Source organism: Rhinolophus ferrumequinum (genome assembly GCF_004115265.2).
Source record: "Rhinolophus ferrumequinum isolate MPI-CBG mRhiFer1 chromosome 15 unlocalized genomic scaffold, mRhiFer1_v1.p scaffold_54_arrow_ctg1_1, whole genome shotgun sequence".
In the NCBI taxonomy this organism is placed as follows: domain Eukaryota; kingdom Metazoa; phylum Chordata; class Mammalia; order Chiroptera; family Rhinolophidae; genus Rhinolophus; species Rhinolophus ferrumequinum.
The window spans coordinates 11,560,708-11,582,224 of record NW_022680357.1 but is presented as its reverse complement, the minus strand read 5'-3'; the positions used below and the strand labels follow the sequence as shown (position 1 = coordinate 11,582,224).

General features: G+C 48.8%; 1 protein-coding gene across 1 annotated transcript in view; it reads right to left on the bottom strand.

The window, feature by feature from the left end:
• Positions 1 to 21,517, bottom strand: part of SNX29 (sorting nexin 29) — a 457,786-nt gene that overhangs the window by 127,472 nt on the left and 308,797 nt on the right. Inside the window, exons 17-18 of the mRNA XM_033101149.1 lie at positions 15,743 to 15,798; positions 11,650 to 11,731 (exon numbers count right to left, since the gene is read on the bottom strand). Of these exons, the coding sequence (XP_032957040.1) occupies positions 11,650 to 11,731; positions 15,743 to 15,798 (138 nt within the window). The remainder of the gene's footprint in view (positions 1 to 11,649; positions 11,732 to 15,742; positions 15,799 to 21,517) is intronic.

Sequence of the window (21,517 nt, the reverse complement as noted above, 5' to 3'; positions counted from 1 at the left end):
GACTGCCCCCCCATTCTGATACCCTAACCCATCTTCCTTTCCAATGTCTGTCCCCAAGGGCGGTCGCAATCCCCCTGGCCCTCAGACAGATGCTGGGCTACCAGAAGAGCCAGAGAGCAAAAAGGAACAAGTACACCTGGAAAGACGCGGCTTCCACGGAAGCTCATTCTGGAACCAGGGCCCTCTAGACTCGGAATGTAAGCGGTATGGCGCGGGGCAAATTCTGGGCTAAACATGAAACCTGGAGCACTTTCACTGTAGACCAGCCAGAGGAAAACACAAGTTTTAAGTGATAAGCGATGGCTTGGTCAGGGCGCAGAATGCACGGTGCCCAGCACTGAATAACGCGGAACAGGAGGCCCCAGGGCTCCCGGCAGCTCCTGGGTGGGACGCTCCGCAGGGAGGCCCGTGCCTGTTCCTCCTGCTGACGTAACCCAGCACCTGGCCGGCACGCAGCAGGGGCTCAGTGAGTGTTTGATGAATGAATACATGACTGGCCTGTGACCCCACACTCCTTGGCTTTCTCTTCCTCTGTGGACTGAAAGAGAAAGCTGAAGAAAAGCTGGAAGGGACTCAGCTTTAAGGAGGAGGGACCATCAGCGGCCTCTCTGGTTCGGAATCTGTGGGCAGAATGCTGCCCCTTCTGGTTTTTTATCTACCCCCAGGCTAATGAGAAGGGGCTGCTGCAGTCTCAAAACCTGCGGATGAGCCCACAGGAGCCCGGGGTCCCTGAGCCCACCTGCCACGGTGGGGGACAGGCGTGAGAGAAAGAGAAGCATGCTGGGAGGGAGTCACTCTCCACCACCAAGGCTCCCAGACAAGCCTTCAGGGATGTCTCCTCTGTGTCCTCAAGCCCAAGAGCTCCTCCCCAAGAGAAAAGAAGTTAAGGATCATTGCTTCACCACCCCTAAAAACATCAAACCATTTTGGGTGCGTTAAAGGGAAGATCGGGCACTGCGGGCCTGGGTGAGGGCGCGGGGGCGAAGTGGTGTGGCACTTGACGGAACATGCCATCTTTTCTCTGCAGAGCCTGGGCGAGGAGAAGAATCCATCTACCTGTCAGCCCAGACCAAGTCCCCTCTCCCGGCCTTCTTTCATCCCCTGCAGGGAGGAGATAATGTTGGTTGGGCACCTCATTCTTCCTGCTGCAAATGACAGGCCGGCCCTTGTCAGCAGGCGGGTGAAAGGTCTGAGGGATGGAGACGCTGGGCCTTAGACTGCGCCGCAGAATTCTGAGACGCAAATATCACCCCTCCAGCGAGGAGACCTTCACGGCTGAATTAATTCATCTTGGAACTGTTGTTGTTGTGGTTTAGGCAAGAGGGGCAGAGAGAAGGGGCAGCCTGTCCTTCCTGTGTCGTTACAAGACTTCATTCAAACATACATGGTCTTGGGGTGGCTATGAAAGTCAAGGTTTCCAGAGATAACCCTTGATTGCATTTCAGTCACGACTCCAAGATGGCGCTGATGACCAGGTGGGAAAGGCCATCTCAGCCATTCCTGGGACTGCCCCTGTCCCGAGCTACAGGATGAGGCGGGTGCCTGCACGGTGCCCAGACCACGCAGAGGGGCCGCCAACCGTGACACTGGCCTGCCTGCTGCCAGTCTTGGCCCCCATGCCACACAAGGCAGGCTGGGACTTCTGCCAGGTCTGGGTCACCAGCCTCTCCCCTCAGATCTTGCTTGTCCTGGGGCCCTGGGGCTTTGGCCACTTCCCCAGCCTCCACCTGTCTCCTCAAGAAGCCAATAAAATGCAAGGAAACTCTTGGGAAAAAAAACAAAAAACGTCAGACTTTTGGAAAACAACAGCTAGGCAGGAAAATATCTTTGTCAGACTTCTACTTCACTAGAAATCTCCCTTCAAACACAGAGCAGAAAACTGGATGTGACTGGGGAACCTGCGAGAGAGAATTACTGGATGAAAACACAGACGACGGCCTTTGCTGTTCTTTTCCTTTTAAAAAAAAAAAAAAATTCAAATTTTCATTTGTTTACATTTAGGTACCTGTTTTTTGTATTATTTCTTAGGTTTTTCTTTCTCTAATGGTGGAAGTGAGGATGGGACATGGTGACCACACTGACGAGGGTCCTCGGAAGCCTGCTCACTGCACTGTGACGGGGAGAGAATGATCCCAAACACCGCTCCTACTTTCCTAGGTAATTATCTACATCCTGCCTTGTTTGCAAGGAAAATTCAGGTAGACTTAGAAAAACAGATGCCGCCAACTAAAACCAGTAAGCGAGGATGGTAAGTCCGTCAGCAAGGCAGCTGGGAAAGCCTTAGGTAAGAAGGAGCAGGGCCCGCGGCACCTGGAACGAGGTCACCCAGCATTTGTGCCGCTGCCCACCTGCACCCATAACTCGGTGGGAAGGGGAAGGGCGAGGCCATTTCTGCTGCACTGAAGCGTAAAACTGACCACCTCCGTCTTTGCCTCAGAGATGCCACTGTGCCTTCCTCCCCAGGTTTCTACATCAAAGGTGGGGCCGTGGGCCTGGAGCAGGGAGTCTGGGCAGACTTCCTGGGGGGTTGGGGGGTGCTGGGGAGTCTGGCTCCAGCTGTGGCACGGAAGCCACGGCTTTGAGCTCAGAGGGACTCAGAGACCATCCTTCTCAGGCTGGAGGAGACCAAGGCTGGGGCGTGGGGGACGGGTAGCTTGCCTACAATTAGGAGACATCACCGACAGCGACACCACCACCACCACCGTGCCAGCAAGGGTGGCTTGGCTACACCCCGTATTGTTTTTGTACAGCCCCATCCACTTGAAATATTCTCCATGCTTGTAATTATTATTTAACATCCACCGTCTCCGTCAGAACTCAGCTGCTTTGTTCACAGCTGTACCTTGCCCAGCCCCACCCTTCCTTCCCAACTAAAATCAGGTATTCAGTAAGTGACAACTGTGACCACGGAACAGGGGGAAAAACAAAAGCTGCTGATCCCTGGGATGAGCAAACTAGTTAGTATCACGCACTCTAACCTTCCAGAACACCCACCTGATAAATGCCCTGAGCAGCATTCTGGGTAAAACGGGGAGCATTTGGGGGCACAGTGAGTTAGGAAGTGGAGGGAGGGTCACAGCAGAGAGACGAAGGATCCAAAGGCAACATATCCATGTTCTACTTTGCATGCTACTGGCAATAGGGTCTGTGACGAGCCATGTCTCGGTTTCCTCATATGAAAAACAAACACAGGAAGGGAGTTACGCCTGGATATTCCCCTCCAGGATGGTATGTCTACCTCTACCTACAGACTGCTTTACAAAGTCCGTGTCTTTTTGTCAGCTTTCCAAACAAAAAGTTATAGCTCTGAATACATCGTTCATCACACCCCCACACACCCACCCCCACCCCCCCCGATAGAGGTCAGCTCTCCGTTTTCTTCAAATTCTAATACCCTGCGACTTTATAAATTTAGGTTGAAAGTCTCTGTCTTAATGAATTTCTCACACTCCAAGGGACCCATCAATTCCACGCTCTGGTTTTTGCAGCTCTGTCTGCCCTGTGAGAATATTACTTTGTCACCAATATCAACTGCCCGTGGCAGTTCTGACAATGAGCAATGGGTCAATGAAATTGTGGGCAGAATTCCTTGGAGGAAATGAGTGATGGAAACGAGTTCATTTCATTGAGACATACTTGTGGCATGTGCCAAGGTGGTGGGCAGTGAGCTACCTGGAGGGGAGGAACAGAGGCACAAGGTGGGGCCTGGGTGTGACCCGGAAGGTATTTAACCCACGGGGCCACGGCTTCCTCATGTATAAAATGGGTGACGATCACAGTGCCTTCCTCAGAAGGTGGCTGAAAGGAACAAATGACAGTGTATGTTCAAGTGCCTGCGGCTCAGGCCACTGCTTGTCCACCCAGTGGGAGCGCCCGCCTGTCTCACCTGCCAGCAAAGCCCACCTCCCATTCAGAGACTGAGAAGAGCAGATGCCCATCCAGCCAGAACAAGGCTACGTGACCTCTGGTTGGGACAAGGGCGTCGAAGGGAAGGCCACAGCAGGGCTTCAGGCATAGGTTTGCCTTTTTGATTCAAGAATGCATGCAAGTAAACACCTCTCTCCTTTCCACGCTGGACCCCGTCTTGGAATGAGACAGTGCCGGGAGCTCTAGAAACCATTTCACAGGCCCGGGGGGGAAGCCGGGAGATTCTCAAGCGGCCCTGGTACCACTGAGCTGTTGACTCCTTCCCCCCCCAACATTCTGGTGTATGTATCATCTATTGTTTAAGTCACATTGCGTGAGAAAACCCGTCACTTGCAGCCGGAAGCATCCCCAATACAGTACAGGCAGACCTCTCTTTATTGCGCTTCACGTACTTGTACTTCACAGATATTGTGGATTTATTTTTTAAAAAAACAAATTGAAGGTAAGGCCCTCCAGCAGCAAGAAGATTACAGCCTGCTAAAGGCTCAGATGGTTAGTGTTTTGATCAATAAAGTATTTCTAATTAAGGTCTGTACATTGATTTTTCAGACACAATGCTGCTACACACGTAACAGCCCACGGAAGAGTGTAAGATACCCTTTGTATGCACCAGGAAACCAAAAACCTCGTGTGACTCGCTTTACTGCAGTAGACTGGAACCAAACCCACGATATGGCCGAGGTGTGGCTGTACCTAATACTCAGTAGTTTTACGAGGGCCCTTTCCTGGGCCAAACGAGAAATGAAGGTGTCCCAGAAACCTGCTCTGGGAATTGATGCTGTTCCCAGTCAGGGAAAGCCTTGGAGAAGAGAGTGCTTTTACAGAGCAGATCTGGCAGCAGACGACACCCTGGATGGGCACCAACAACCAAAACCAGCTGTAATGCACTGGGGAGGAGGTGGCCTGGGGACAGGACCTGCCTTGAGGCGACGCCCAGCTCCAAATCCAGCAACTGAAACCAAGGACACACACGTGTTCAGGTCACCCAGATCTGCACATCCGCCCTGCTCGTGGCGCCAGATAAAGAGGCCATGTCAACGGTGATGCCCCCTCGGGAGACCTCCACAGGGGAGGCGGAGAGGGTCACCAAGGATCGGGTCATGTGCAGGACCCTTGGAGACGCTGGCGAATAATGTCAGTGGTCAGATTCACTATTCAGTAAGTAATGACCACACCCAAACGCAGCTGGCCAAGCTTCATTCTTTCAGGCCTCTGGGAATCCCATTTGGCAAGTTAATCACGATACCAGGTTTTCTGTTCAAAGCGCAGGCCTCCCCAGCCAGAAGAGCTCACCCCCCTGCAAAGCCTCCACGGAGCCTGGAACAGACACCGCCGTTGAGGACAAAGGTATCTTGCTCCTTGCAGCCCCGAAGGCTGCCTCGATCTCGTAAATGCTAACTAAAGGCTTGTTTGAACATACAGACATGCCAGAGACATTCAGTTAAACGGGAAGTTCTTTTCCTGTTTACTTCCGGGTTATTAGGTCACTGGAGGTAGCAATCACACAGTAGCTGCATGCGAAGCACTAAGCTGGACACTTAATCTGTCATCATATGTTGTCACTCTGCAAGGTGAGTGGCGTTTCGTCCCTCCCAGCCCTTGTCATGAGAGAATGTTGTTTATTCCACAGCATCTGCCACCCCCAACAGACTGTAAGGTTGTGAGGGTGAGTTCAATGCCAAGTTCTTGCTCACCACTGGCTCTGCAGAGTTTAGCACATGCCTGGCATACAGGAGGCCCTCAAGGAACAGCTCTGGGATGAATCAAGGAATTACACTGTGATAGAAAAAAAAAAAGGGTTCCACTATTTGGAAGGATAAAAACAGTAACAGAAAATAATAGTGACATGTACATCCAAGAGGAGGAAAAGAGGCTTTTTTCCTGCTTTTTGTTTTCTCCTATATCTGGACTTTCCCAGAAGCCTTGAGCAGCTGGGGGTTAATGGGCTGTAATCCTCAGAGTTACTGAGGTACTTGAGTTTGTGGGATGGAAAGTTCTGGAGAAAGGAGAGAGCAAGAACAAAGGCAAAAGCCCCCATGTTTCGCTTGTCATGCAGCACACAAGCCAACGCTGGCTGGAATGAAACTCGGAAATCAACCCATCCACAGCTGCCTTTCCTGCCTGCCTTGCACACAACAGGTATGGCGAGAAGGATCAGACGTGAATAAGAGAGAACTACTTCACCCTGAGAATGGCTCCTTTCCCCCCAATCCGGCATGGTACCCGCGAGGGCCCTGGCTTCTTACAGGGCACCTCACAGCAGCCATGGCTCCCATTTCTGTGCTGGGCTCAACCGCTCCATCCTTCTCTACTTAATGTAGCCCGCCTGCTCTGCATAGCTATGTATACACGAAGCATGCCTAAACACAGACCTGCAGGGAAAAGAACACTCGAGGGCCCGAGGGGTAGGCCGGCTTAGGAAACATGACAAGGAAGAGCTGAGAAACCCCAAGCCTGCAAAATGCAACAGCAGCATCACCCCCGAAACCCCCACAGCCCCCCGCAGCCTACACAGACCCTGTGATCTATGGTTAAAAGGAAAGAACGGACTTCCCCTGCGTCGCACACATAAACATCCTCCGCTAGAATAAACCTTGAAAATAACTGCGCAACCTACATGATTTCCTATTTGGGGTGGAAGTGGCCTCAAATGCTCAGGGAGTCTTCCTGGGGTACCACCTCCCCTTAAGCCAAGACAACACCCTGTGGTGTCTAGGAAAGGGGGCTTGTTCTGGAAGGAAAAGGCTTTCCTGAAACAAAGCGACCTTCTTTACAAAGGAGTCCTAATTACTTGTGCTGTGCAAACGGAATATTGTACAGGAGCCAGTGTTTCTGGTAGCGAAATTCAAAGGCTGAAATTAATCCCACAGAGAGGTCTGATTCCAGCTGCACTTACACTGACGGTTCTTCTCACAGGGGGGTAGACCTTAGGGTTCAGACCAATTTACTGGCTGTGATATTTGCTTAAGAAAAAAATAGGAGGGTTGTTTTAAGGCCTAACGTGCCTTTATGAGCACTAGAGTAGGATATTAAGGTGGTGGACCTCAAACTTATTTGGAAGTCAGGCCACTGAGGGATGAATACCAAACATTTGCAATTGATTAACAACAGATGTAACTATATCAAATGGAAGGGACCGAAAAAGTCAAACCCAGAAGCACAACTGTGTTAACACAGAGAGAGGAAAAGAGGGAGGAAAAAACTAGGCAATACCAGTTAGTAGACTGAGTTTTGTTGTGTGTGTGTGTGTGTTTTCCGTTTAATTTGTTGCTACTTAATTATTTTTATCTCTTGCTAGTGGCGGGCAGCAAGCAAACCTGAGCAGGAGCAGAAATGTCAGAAATATTCATGGATGAAAAATGTAAACTGGAAAGTTCTGGACAGATGTCAATTTTACTTTTGGTTTGAAAACTGGCCAAACACTGCCATTTCTTACTTCAGTGCCAGAATAGCTCAGCCCCCATCTCGGGACACAGGGGCAGATCGTGGAATGTGCAGTGTCCAGAGGTGCAAACCTTCGGAAACCACTTGCACTCAGTCCTGCGAGGGGACAACACTACTTGCCAGAACGCTTTGTGCCAAATATGGTTCCAGACCTCTTCCCCGGCACAAGCTTAATTCCTCTGGCATTTCCGAGTGCATTTCCACGTGTCTGGGCAGGCGCTCAGGCAGTGTCTCCTGACACTGCTCCAAGCAGAGGTTCTAAGGGAGAATCCCTGCGATCCTTGTACGGCCAAAGCACTCACTGATCCGGCACCAACTTAAACAATTTTCCAAAGCAAAACTGTCTCAGCCTGCCTCCGGGATTGGCAGGGCTTGGATGGAAAAGCGTCTGCACATGCAGTGACCGGGCCGTCCTACAGAAAACGCCTTGGACTGTAGGTGTGCCCTTGGACAGCCCTCTGAGAGATGTAGGGGGCCATTCATGCAGGTCGAAGCAACTGTCCCACCTGCTTCGTGCATTTGTAAAGCACTGGGCTACACCCTCATTCACGGACTCTGCAAACTGATACCTGGTCAGATAATGCGAGTTGCACTGAAAAAACATGTCATGAAATGAGATGCTTCTCTGTGCCTTTGTTTTCTCATGTGTGAAATGGGGATAATAAGAAGTCCTGACCTCACAGGGTTGTTGTGAGGATTGAATGAGCTGTTATGTAACACACAGACCAGTGAGAGGCGGCTGCCGCTGTATTACTATGGTTACTGTTTTATTACAATCGATCCATCCCTTTAGAACAGTGTTTCCCAAATATTTTTCTTTCACACAGCACCGTCCTAAACCTCTTGCTGTTTTCACTGTCAATTAGTGTTTTTCTGTAAGCTGAATCACTTCCTTTCTATTTAAATTTATTTTAAAAGGAAACTGTACATCACACGTTAAGTGGAAGAACAGAATTCTGCACCATAACTAGAAGGCAAAATGTAAAAATAAATATAATGAGAACAAGACAACGTATTAATTAAGCTCCAGTCTGGTGCCTGCCAAAGGTGTGGACCCTGAGTCTTCCTGTGTCTTTGCTAAAAAAGAAAGATTAGAGCGTGTTAAAAGCACAGTGACAACACCCTGAGACTTTTTCCTCCAGGTAATCACAAGCAATCAAAGGGCTGACAAGCGAACGGCCTTCTCCCTGCAGAATTTACGGCTGAATGTCCAGCCTCTGTCTTTCTAACATCTTACAAGCACACATCAAGGCATGCTGCTTTCGGCCACTCCAGGAGACGCTGGTTAGAGCATCACTGTCCGATACAACAGAACATTCTGTGATGATGGAGATGTTCTATCACCTGCACCGTCCGCTACGGCAGCCACTACCCACGTCATGAGGGCCACTGGGCAGTTACAATGTGGCTCGTGTGCCTGAGGAACGGGACTTTTAATTTCCTTCCATTTTAATTAATTGAAATGTAAACTGCCACACAGGGCCAGAGTCTGTCCTGTTGGATAACACAGATTTACTGAGAAAACGACACACGCCGACCCGTGGGTTTGGGGTCTTCCAGTGAACTTGGCTTTATTTGGGGGTTATGCCCTGGCTTCCTCTGAGGGAGAGCTTAGAAAACCTGATTTGTCGTCGGGGTGTAATAGGGGATTGTCTACAGTATCCCTCATTATTGCTTCCCCGAAAGCCTGCTGTGGTTTCTTTCAGAGCTCTCTTTGAGGAATGGACCCATTTTCTTCTTATTAGCAATGGAATTATCCACATTAGCCACGTTTTCATATTCGCATTGGCTGCCAGGAAGCCCACAGGAAATGACAAATCAATGACAGCAACCACGCAGTCCCAGGAGAGGTACATGTGATTTCCACTGTTTCCTTAATGGAACATTTCAGTGTACATTTTCTCTGACTCTAATATTTCATTTCTTACTTTTATCATTCTTTTCTATGAGTTTCTCTAGAAATTATCTTTTGTGGAATTATATAGAATGCCTTGTTATTAACTAAGAAAAATAATGTCCAATGCTACCAGTATTTTAAATGAGTCACCTTCTACTCAATATCATTTATGGTTTACATAAAAAAGTAAAGAAAACAGCATTGTTACAAAGGCTTTCTAAAATGCTTCCAAACATGTGCTCAGATTTTATTCTTGAGGTACCAACCAGAAACACTGTTAGCTAAAAGGAGAAAAACAATGTTTCCTTTACACACTGCAACAGCAAGGAAGATTTCAGAAGGCCCAAGGTGAGGGCTGGAGGTGCTCTGGGGGGCGTGGGAACCGCCAGGCCTGTGGCTCCATGAAATCTCAGCCACGGCCTCTGTGCACAGCTGGACCAGCCCCAGGAAAGCTCTGCAAACAGTGTATGGGGGGAGAGTGGCTTCGATGCCACTGTGACCACCGTGGAAACCGTCGCCCAGGCAACGGCATATTTGCTCTGTCTCATTGCATAACTGACTTTCAGAAGCTAAAACCTGCCCAGTCGCTTCCTGGGGTGAGATGGGGGGGAAGAGTCAAAAATGAAAGGTCAAGGAAACCTCTCAAGTGATAGCACATTTTAATTTTGCTCTAAAATAAAGCTGTCTGCTTCACTATTTCATCCTCCAGGCAATATCTCCCAGCTTTCTGATGACCGCAAAGCAGAACTTGAAAGACACTCAAATAAGAGGGTGTTTTTTGTTTTTTTTTGTTAGTTTGTTTTTGGTTTGGGATAAAAAGAGAAAGAAAGAGAGGAGAATATTCGGAAATCTGTCATATCTAATTCTCTTCTTAAGCCAGAGCTGAGAGCACATGGACAGCTGGCTTCTCTAACCCTTTATTAAAGCGCTACTGTTACCCAGCTGAACAGGCGAACTGGAACAACTTCCTGGTGCAGGCTTCCTGGCCAAACTCATCTGTTTGTAAGACTTTCGGCAATGGGCATAAGCAATGAATAAACGTTCCTGTATAACCCATGCCCCCGCCAGTCCCGCCACCAAAGACCAAACACGCCAGTCGTTTTGGAAGATGAAACATGAATACTAAGTGTCTACTGGGCGCCGTATAACTAATGCTGACCAACAGCTTTGCAGGTAAGTATTATTATTATTTCCATTTTGCAGATAAGGAAACTAAGAGTTATCTAAGGCCACAAAATTGAAACCAGGGCTTCTATTTTCAAGTTCAGTGTCATTTTTTCTTCTTCAATGAGTCAATTCCCCACTAAGAAAAATGGCAATAAAACCCAAGGCTCTTCACAGAGCTCATGGAGAAGAAGAAGAAAACCTAATGAATATTGTTGTGATACAAGAAGACAGTAAAACTGGAAACAGCTAAGAGTCAAGAGTTGGAAACAAAACAGTCCCAGGAAAAGCGAACACCAAAGGCTGGAAATCAGGACCCAAGGTGAGAAAGAGAAAGAAGAAAGACAAAAGGAAGATAAGTAGGCAGGGCTGGAAGAGGCATCAGAAAATCAGAGAAAAGATGGAAAACTGGGGTCCCAGGTGATGGGGCAAAATCACCTCCAAAGCCAAGGTCCCATGGTCGCAGACACTCAATCCCCAGCCAGGGGGTGGCCAGCAGGTGGTAGAGACGTCTGCAGATTTTCCTTGCCAACTACCCATCACCCCTTCTTTGGAAAAGTAACCTGATTTTCATTTGGGAGCCACCTCTCCCTGCCCTGGGACACGTGTTCAGGCAAGGTCATCTCCAATCCTAGTGCCAGTGGGAGTCACATGATCTGAACCTGGCCAATCACAGAAGTCCATCACCCTACCTGAGGATTAGGGAGGGGCTCATGATGCAAGACAGATCCAGGGGAGACGCATAGGACTTGGCTGAAAGCACCATGATAGGCGCAGGGTCTGGCACCGCTGGGAGTCATCTGGCCAACCCAGAGAGCACCGGCCTGAAAAGGGTGCCTCAGCAGAGGAAACAGGAGATGGTGGCAGATTCCTGAACTCGGGTCCACTCCTGCCTGAGGCCAGGCATATGTCTAGGCTTTTCAGTTGCAACACCAGCCAACCAACCTCATTTCTGCTCAAGCAGTGCGAGCTGAGGGGTCAGGGCTACACTAAGAGGCCTGACCTGTGCAGGAAGCTCCACCGCGCTCCCTCCCGTCCGACTGACGAAGGGCCACTTCTTCGGGGAGACTGGGCAGCTGGGACGCTGGCGCTTAGAGGCCACAGCCCCCTGAGTACAGCACCAGCACTCTACCACCCCGGAGCAAAAGCGCCACAGTGTTAACAGATGACGGCCGGCCCCACGCAAGTGGCGACGTATGACTGAAAACAGCACTTACCTGGTACACATGGAACGCGTTCGCTGCTTTGCCCCGGAGAAACACCGACGGGATCCAGACATTGATCAGCGCCCGGTTTGATCTGTCCAAAGGAAAGATCAAAATTGGTCATTCCAATTTAGAAAAAAAAAAAAATAGAAGAAACTATCTTCTCCAAGAGGCGTTAAGCAAAAACAATTTAGGACAATTTATTACACTTCATAGTAAGCTAAAGGACCAGTTTCAGTCTCGCTACTTAGTCCCCCAAGATTATTTCTAAAGGACTTAGTATAAACAGTAGAACTGGAAGTGTGTGTGTGTGTGTGTGTGTGTGTGTGTGTGTGTGTGTGTATTTAATTGATATATGCAGTTTGCATACTGAAACGAGAAAGAGCTGCCCTTCTGTTCTGATCGACCACGGCTCATAATTTATCTGCACCTCAGTTTCCTCATCTGAAGAAGGGGACAATAACCAGAAGGCCCTGGTGAGACTATGGAGGGTTGCATGCAGTCATGTGCACAGGGTCTCTGGACCACCCAGCGAAGTCATGCTGCCTCCTCTCTGCACCCACTTTAGACCCTGACCCCCACTGTAAGATCAGATGCCATGAAAGAGCTCAGGAGACCAACAGCTACCCCAACAGCTAGCTGTTGGGGTGCAGGGATGGAGGTACCAGGAAGCCAGGTGCAAATACCCCTCTTTCAACTTCTCCAAAAGCAGTGTGTATGGCTCTAATAACACAAAATGTAAATTCCAATACAGAATCATTTACCAAGTATCTAACGACTTAGGGCTCCACGCTTTTATCTGTACTATCTCAGTGACTCCTCAGAGGCTAAGGAATCTGCAAGGGTTATTTTTGGTTAGGTGCCTTCTGTGATGACCTTGAACTTAACTCATGAGTCACGGGTGAACACTCCACCACCACACTCCTGCCAGGCTGGTCCAGGTCACAAGGACCTGATACGTGGACTGTCGCTGAAACTCTGGGATCAATCCCACGAGTACCGTGCGATCCTGGAAGGGCTGGGAGGCTGCCTCCACTTAGAGCTATTCCAGGGCAGAGTACTTTCCCCCACGCCTCCCCGCTCTCTAAAGAGCAGCAGCTCATAGAAGTTCCCCCGCCTCTAGTGCTTGAAACTCAATTTGAGACGTTGATTATGGAAGACTCCATGACTCAATAGTCTCACAACCTCTTGAGTAAAGAGCATTTTGTTTTCACCAAGTCTTCTCCTGAAACAGCATTTCTTCTAAGCTCTGAGCTGAGGTGCTGACCTCCTTCGTGGGGCAAAATAAGCCCAATTGATCACTTCCCCAGGGCCCCAATACAAATTGCAATTCTGAGTCACCAAATTGGTTTGCATAGCTAATGATATTCTTCCTATAAAGGTCCCCAAAATTGTTCTAGTGCCTAGAGTATTCCCCTTTCGTGGCTTGGGGGGTGGGGTGGAGAAGTGTAGCTAACACCCTGGTTTTTATTAAACCTTCCTGGATTAATGAGGGCTGGACAACCTCTCCCAGCTACACTGAGGTCACCCTGGGCTGGGTTAGGCGTTTCTCCCTCTCAGAGCATTTACTACATTGTATTACAATGGACTGTTAACATGGCCATCTCCCTTCTAGATATTACTTCATTTGCTCATTCTTTTGTTTGTTCACTCGTGAATTAAACAAGTATGTGCCAGATACTATTCTAGGTACTGGAGATAGAGCAATGAAGAAAGCAGGTATAGTCCCTGCTCTCATGGAGTGTGCAGTTTAACGCAGGAAAGAGACAAATCCCCATAATAATTATTCCACTATGATCGAAAAAGATACTATGCATGATTCCCATCTTTCTAGATTTACCGAGATTTGTTTTGTGGCCCAACTTATGGTCTATCCTGGAGAACGTTCCGTGTGTGCTTGAGAAGAATGTGTATTCCGCTGCTGTTTGGTGGAGTGTTCTGTAAGTATTCATTAGATCTAAATGGTTTATAGTGTCACCTGAGTCTTCTGTTTCCTTATTAAGCATCTCTCTAGATGGCCTTTCCATCACTAAAAATGGAGTATTGAAGTCTCCAACTATTGTTGTAGAACTACTTTTTCCCTTGGTTTCTGTCAATTTTTACACCACATGTTTTGGGGCGCTATTGTTAGGTGCATATATGCTTATAATTGTTACACAGAAATTTAATTCCCATTGTTGTAGGTGCCACTAAAGAATACTGACTGTAAGGAGAGTGAACGCTGGAGGGCCTGCTTCTTTGAGGAAGCAATGTTCGGGCAGGGCTTTGAGGAATGCTCAGCATTGGCCATGTTGGGGGGGAGGCTGAGGCTGGGAAAGGTGCTTCTGGCAGGGGGATTAACATTTAAGGGCACAGAGTCTAGATCGAGACTGCCCGGGTCTGAATCCTGGCTTGAATCTGTCATCTGTAGACGATATCCATGTCAGAGGATTGTTGCAGGGACTGAGTGGGTTAGAACAATGCCTACCACAGAGAAAATGCTGTGCCAGTGTGGGTTCCAGAAATAAAATAATGATCCTGAGTAGGGAAGACCAAGTGAATTAGAGGAGTCGAGTCGGCCAGGGTGGCTGGTGTGCAGGGAGGGGGTAGGGGAGGGCTGGGGACGAAGCCAGAGGTTAGCAAGGGCCTTCTTTGTAAGCTGCACAGAGGATTTGGGTCTCCATCTTAAGAGAGGGAAACAGCGCCTCCCTCTGGTTTTAGTGAAGACGAGAAAGCTGGTGGGAGGAGGCTGCAAATCTCCAGGGGGAGAGATGATGGATGTGACTGGACCAGGCAAAAGGAGGCTGAGGGCAGGGACTGTGGTTTATTCATCCCTCCATCAAGGACCTGGCATGACACCATCCTGCAGGAGGTGCCTGATGAATTCTTACTTTAATAACAAGTCTCTTCCGGTCATAACTGACTCATCTCTGGGATTCCGCTGTCCAGTTTTCACCTCTCTTCCCAGCTTGTCCCCACCCTGGCTCTCTACCAGGCTGCCATTCCATTACCTTCTTCATGCTGTACTCTCCTGACCCCTGGGAGGCAAACTCACCTCTGATTTTCATCCTTCACATCTTAACCAGGTCGACCTCCTCGCCCGACCAACCTAACTGCCACCTCCAGGGCCACTGCAGCCAGTCAAGCACTGAGGGGCCTCTTGATGCCCTTTGTGTTTTTCGTAATCTCACTCGAATTGCGACCACGACCCTGCAAGGCTGGTATCCTGACCTTCATGTTATGAGAAGACACTCAAGTCTATGGGTTGCTGAAGGTCACACCTAGGTGAGTCCTGTAGCTGAGACTTCAACACGGGCCAGACTGGCTCTGACAAACTGCCCTTTCAGATACCCTGCCCTTTCTCTCCAGAAGCAGGCTTTTCCCAGATGACACCTTCTCTCGGGGAGGCCGGACCTTCTTCCGCTTAGCACAGCTGAATGAGAAAGAACAGGGGTTCTGCCTGGCCTTCCCCCAAGACTCACTCCACTCTCTTTACCAGCCCAGTGGGATTATCTGACCAAAACCCACAGCAACCTGATTAGAAATACCAGTCTGAAGACCAACTCAACTCCTTAGGGGCCATCAGCAGAGGCACCAGACAGAATTCAAGCCAATGAAAAATCAGACCAATGTGCTGAATTACTATTGCTTCTGACAACCCGGGGGTTGTAAACTCAGATTCCGACAGGTGACCCGCAGACAGAGAAAGCAGTGCCAGGGGCCAGTGTGGGGCAGCAGGGAGGAGTGATGCCTGCGGCAGCCGCACAGCAGTCGCCCTGTGTGGCGGCGGCAGCCGCTGCTCGGCTCTGCTTGTGGCCTCGCAGGGATTTGAGTCTTCTTTTAAAGAAAATAGAGAAATTTAAATGTTTATGTGTTATCTTCCAACTCTTAAATATCAGCCAAAAAAATAAATTGTTTTTCAGCACCCAAGGGGAAACATAAAACCCATGGGCAGGCCGGACTCAGGCTGCAGGCAAACAACACCTGACCTCTGCAAAAACCAAACCAGCCTGTGCGGACTGAAACACTGATTTCGGTTTCCCGCTGCGGTCCTTCTGGGACCCAAGCCAAACAACAGAGTCCTGTTTCTTAAGGGGCTCCTCATGAGCAGATGCTGTTCACTTACATTTCAAAATCCGACAAACTCTGGTCTTCGGATGTTTGACTCAAATCTCCAGGCACCTGCCATCAGGAGACGGGAAAGAGGAGAGAGAAAAGGCATCATGGTTACCATGGTTTGCAGAATCGTGAAAGAATCCCACTCTCAATGAGCCCTGAACAGTTCCTGTTCAGAATGAGGTGAGAAAGCAGTTACTGGAAAATACGAAGAGATTTTCTGGCAGGATGGTTAGCAACAGGAATAAAAATGTGCCACCATGAGAGATCGCAATTATCTTTATGGAAAGGACTGTTAGCCCTATTGAGATCATTGCAGGCACGTAAAAGCATGTCATCTGGGAGGTGTTAAAGCCTAGTTTAGACCTGAGATGCAAGGTATCAAAGGTGCAGTAGAAAAAATATCCGGTGTCACCATGATGGACATGAAACACACAGACACACTCAGCATGTAAACACAGAAGGCCATCGCCTGCCCCCCAATGGCTCCATCCTTCCCCCTCATGATGTCTGACCTATTTACGGCAGAATATGGCCCATGAGAACATGATTGGGTGAAAGAAACTAAACTGCCTGATGCGATGGCAGTTATTATGTAGGAGAGACAGCAAAATGGCCAGCAGTGGTTGACACTTAGTAAGTGGCAATGATGTTATCACACCCAGGGAGTAAGTTTCTTTTTGTGAGCTGATCGAATCTGAACTGGCTAGAATTAAGACTGTGAATCAGACAATAGTTTAGTGGTTACCAGAGGGTAAGGGGGGTTGTGGGGTGGGAGATGAGGGTAAGGGGGATCCAATATATGGTGATGGAAGGAGAACTGACTCCGGGTGGTGAACACACAATGGGATTTATAGATGATGTAATACAGAATTGTACACCTGAAATCTATGTAATTTTACTAACAATTGTCACCCCAATAAATTTAAAAAAAAGAAAGAAAGAAAAAAAAGACTGTGAATCAAAACTACAAATCGGGAGCTGCAAAATAGTCACAGGGACGTAAAGTACAGCGGAGGGAATGTAGTCAATACTGTTGCATCAACTATGTCTAGTGCCGGGTGGGTACCAGACTAATCGGGGGGATCACTTCGTAAACTAAATAAATGTGTAACCACCATGCTGTACACCTGAAATTAATATAAAATAATATGAAATGTCAATTGTAACTGAAAAAATATTTAAATTTAAAAAACCAACAACATAGGAAAAAAAAAAAGAATGTGGATCAAAATTAAAAGGAACCAGTGAAGCAGAGAAAGGTGCTGGGTGATGAAGGAAAGAGCATTATTTCACATTTTGCACCTGTCAGAGGTTCTGTGTTATCACAATCTTCATCAGTCTGGGTAAAACCCCAGGGGTGGGTATTACCCCCCACCTACTTTACAGATGAGGAAACTGAGGCTCAGGGAGGCTGTAGAAGCTGCCCATGGTCACACACGGGGGAAGTGGATACGAATCCAGGTCTCTCCAAGGAGAAAAGGCTTTTCTGTTACAAATCCTCCCAAAAAGAGGACAAGCCAGCTAAAAAGTGAAGGGAGAAGGTGAGACTTGCACAAGTTCTGCCCTTGCAGAGGGTTAGAAGACACTAGAAGGTAGCCCTTAAAGAAGCCGTGGGGCCCCTTTGGGGGCAGGAGAATCCAGTGATTATGGAGCTGTGCTCTGGGGCCCCATGGCTCAGGATCAAATCCCAGCTCCACCTGTCCCTGACTGTACGGCCATGGGCAAATCACGTGACTTCTCTGTGCCACACTGACCTAATCTGTAAAATGGGCATAGCGGTAGTAATGTTCACAGGGTTAGCCTGCGGGCAAAAGGAGTGCACACCTGTACAGTATGCAAAACAAGGCCTGGCAGGTAGAAAGTTCCTTAACTGACTGGTGTACTCTCACAAAGTGACAATTAGAGAAGTAAGAGCAGCATGTTCTCTTATCCTGGGCACCACATGTCACTCTGTCCTGACAACCCAGGGGGGTCCCTCACCTCATATCTGGCAGCCCAGAGGAAGAATGACCCAATTAAATGGGGCTCCAGGCAGCAGACTGCTAAGAAGCTGCGATTGAGATTCCTTCCGACCCAACAAGGAGAAACCTGCCTGGTCGCTTGAAAAAAACTTCGTTTCCAAAGATCGGGAACTCTCGGGCTGGGGGTCGGGGCGGCCTTGCTGTAAGGTGACCCCTTTTCATGTGGGGGGGACGGGAAGCTGTGACACTGCCTGTACCAAGAGCCCTACAAACAGCCGCATCCTTTGCCCCAAAAATCTCATTTTGCAAGAATTTATCTAGAAGAAAAAAACCAAAGACACCAACATTTATATCAAAGACCATTTATCTTCCCATTGCTTAGACAAGTGAAAAAAAAAAAAAGAAAGAAAGAAATGCAAACAACCTAAAGGTCCAACTATAGAGGAATGATGCGAGAAATTATGGAACGTCGATACGTGGTGGCCGAGTTAAAAATGGGGACACACACACACACACACACACACACTCATGAGGGTGCAAGCATAAAATAATTCTGGAAAAGTATATAAGAAAATAGTAACAGTGGCTATCATCGATAACAGATTAAGAATGGGATTAGGGAGAAAAGAAGGCTTATTTATCATTTGCTATCTTTCTGTAGGATAAAAAAAAAGTATCTTTTGAATGAACTGCTTTAAAAATTTTTAACATGTTTTGAAGAACAAGATAGCATTCCATGTGCTGTTTTGAAATGATCTTTGAGAAAGATCATCAAGAGAAAACAAAGCATGGGCCTTATACACTATCTTGGGTGCAAAAATGGAGAATTAAGAATACCAAGTTGTACTGGTTTGTTTTCGCATCAAGAAGCTATCATAGTGAAAGTCAAGGCACCAGTAAAAGGGCAGCCTGTGTGTGGGGCAGGGGGGCAGGCGGCCTGGTACGCTCGCAGCGACGCTATATATTGAACCCCCTCTTACATCACATGAGTTTTTGAAATAATGTACTACTGCCCCCCAAAATTTAAATAGAAATGTATAATCCCATCAAAAGAGCACTTCTGATAAATTTCTAACGGCACAGAAGAAAGCTCCCAGTCTGTTTAAAAAAAAGCCACAATGGACAGCAAATGTCCAGTGTGAGCCCTAAATGTAACGTACAAGCCCACATATCAATGAGGTGAGAATGAAATCGACCCAAAAGACGACAGTGGGAGCTACCTGAGAGAAGCCAGGTGCATTTGGATTATGTTTGAACTTCCTGTGTTTCTACAGTGAAAACTCAGGAATCGAGTCAGCACAGATACACACTATGTATTAATTTAAGAGCATATCACTATGTAAAGTAAATCATATATTTTTCCAACCACTGCCCCCAATGCATTTCTCCAGAACGCAGAAAGATCTGCCTTCAGAGTCCTTTATGCATCAGGCTTGGAAACGGGCGAAGGAAGTTTCTGAAGGCACCCCACCTTCCAGACACCACTCTCCTCTTGGGGCTTCTGCGTGGATCCCTGTGGAAAAGGCTCCAGTGCCTTCTCTGGCGGGGCTGTGGGCGGCTCTCAGCCTCTGCTCTCCGCTGAGCTTCCCCCGCGGCCCCTGAGTGTCTCTCCTGACATCGGGTAAGCAGACCCGAGGGGGGACACACCATGGGGACACCAGCTGCACCATCACACCCATCACTGCTCTACCTTGCGACGCGGCCTCATTTCAGACTGGAAGTGAACAGAGCTCGTACCCAGGGACACTCATTCACAAGAAGGAAGCTTCTGACTGTGTCTCCCCCACAACCCAGAAGGGAAGGGTGACCCGAAGGACCAAAGCAGAAGACAAGGTGGGGTTTTGCAGGACAGATGTCACTTTACAATGGTGAAAACAAAGAAAGAGCTTCTTCCAAAATGATGGCTTCTTAGAAGAAGGCATTTTCTTAACAGTTTTTCCTCAAGATGCTGACATTTCGGGAACCCTTTGGACAGTGGATGTAAGCAGCTGGGAGTAGCTAAATCCTTCTGACTCCAGAGCTTTTCTTCTAATTAGATGTTATTACTGGGATCAGCAAGCCAGGAGACATTTCAGTGTCTCTGTGAGTTCCGGGGAGGCTGCCTGGGAAAAGGACCTGTGAACATTCTGACCTCTGTGGAATACATCTTCAAAATCAGGCTGGGCTCCATAGCAACTGCATGATGATAACTAAGGGTCAAACTTAATAAACATCTGCAAATTTTGTCTTTTCATGCTGACTATGCAGATTGGTGCTAGATATCACCTGGGGTTTACAGTAATCATTCAGAAAGCTGGTTTTATTTCATATTGTGGCAGTAAAAGAAGTGTGGAGCAGAGGTATTTCGTAAGAAAAATCAACTTTCTTTTGCTACTGGCCGCAAGCAACCCTGGTGACCTCCGGAAGCCCCAGGGAATGTGGATGACACAGCCCTGGGCGGCAGCTTTGTGTCTGATTCACCCTCCCGTGGGGCATAAGGTAGTCATCAGCGGAACAGTCGGCTTCATTCGCTTCCCCGACCCTGCAGAGAAGGCAGGTCACTGGCTGGCCCGGGGTCTGGGGAGTCATGTGGCAGAACGCAGGTGCCAGGAAAGGCAGAGCCTGTTACTGGAGAAGCAGAGCAGCCAGGATTGCTGGAGCCTCCTGGGCTGCACACATGAAGACTAAAGGGGCCGACGAGACCCAGAGACCCCTCAGAATCAGCATCTGAGCTGCATGAGCAAAGGGGCGTGCACAGATTCTCCTGACTCACGATTTCCTGGGTTGCTTGGAGGCCGGGGAGCAGGGACACGCCAGCAGACGGCTGCTACCGCCCCCATGCCAGTGTGGAACGTGGACTGGCTGACCCTGACACTCTGGGAATTCCTCATACCTAGGAAGGGGGTTCAGATACTAGAGGTTCTGCCACAAAGAATGATACACATGCTGGATAAATGCTTATTTAAAAAGGGACGGGGGGAAGGAAGGAAAGAAAGGCAGGAACACAGAATCCGCCAACTTGCCAAAGCTGTGGGGAAAAAACACGATGCCTCCGGCCACTGGCAGAATCGGGACCCAGGCAGAGGTGGCAAAGGACAGGGCACCGTCCCTTCCTTGCAGCTGCCCTCACTTCCGTCCGCAGGGGTACGCGAGCACAGCAACTCCACCACCACCAAGGCTTCCTGCTTTCCAAAGCACTTTCACGTAACTCTTCCCATATCCTCCTCCTCACAACCTGTGGGAGGAGGTGTCCCCCCACTTCACAGGCGAGGAGCAGACGGCTCAGTGTGAACGATCAAAGGACGTGGAGGTGCCACGGCCTGAATGCCGATCTGAATCTCCCAGCCCCTGGTTCCTGAGCCCCTGGTTCCTGTCCCCCAGCCTCGTGACCCCAGGTGCTCAACTTTCTCCAGGTGGAGAAGCACACGCCCCCCAGTGTGAGGTCCCAGGGGGCAGCCAGCGCCAGCTGCCACGTGAATGAGCACGACATCTCAGTCTTAGACGTGCAGCCCCAGCTGACACCGTCTGATGGAGCAGAACCACCCAGCTGAGCCCAGTGAACCCAAAGAATCACGAAGGTGAAGACAATGGATGTGTTTGTTAAGCCATTAAATTTTGGGGTGCTTTGACATACAGCAGTAGACAGCCAAGAGGTGATGTGCCCGCAGTTGTTCAGCGAGTAAGTGACAAAGGTGGGGTTCAGAGACAGGTGGTCTGGCTCCAGTCTGCACTTTCCACCACGGACACCGCCTCCCCCCTCCCTATTCTCGGCGTTTCGCAACTGCACACGGGGAAGCCCAGGAGATGAAGGAACCAGAGCCACAGTGAGGAGAACCTCAGTG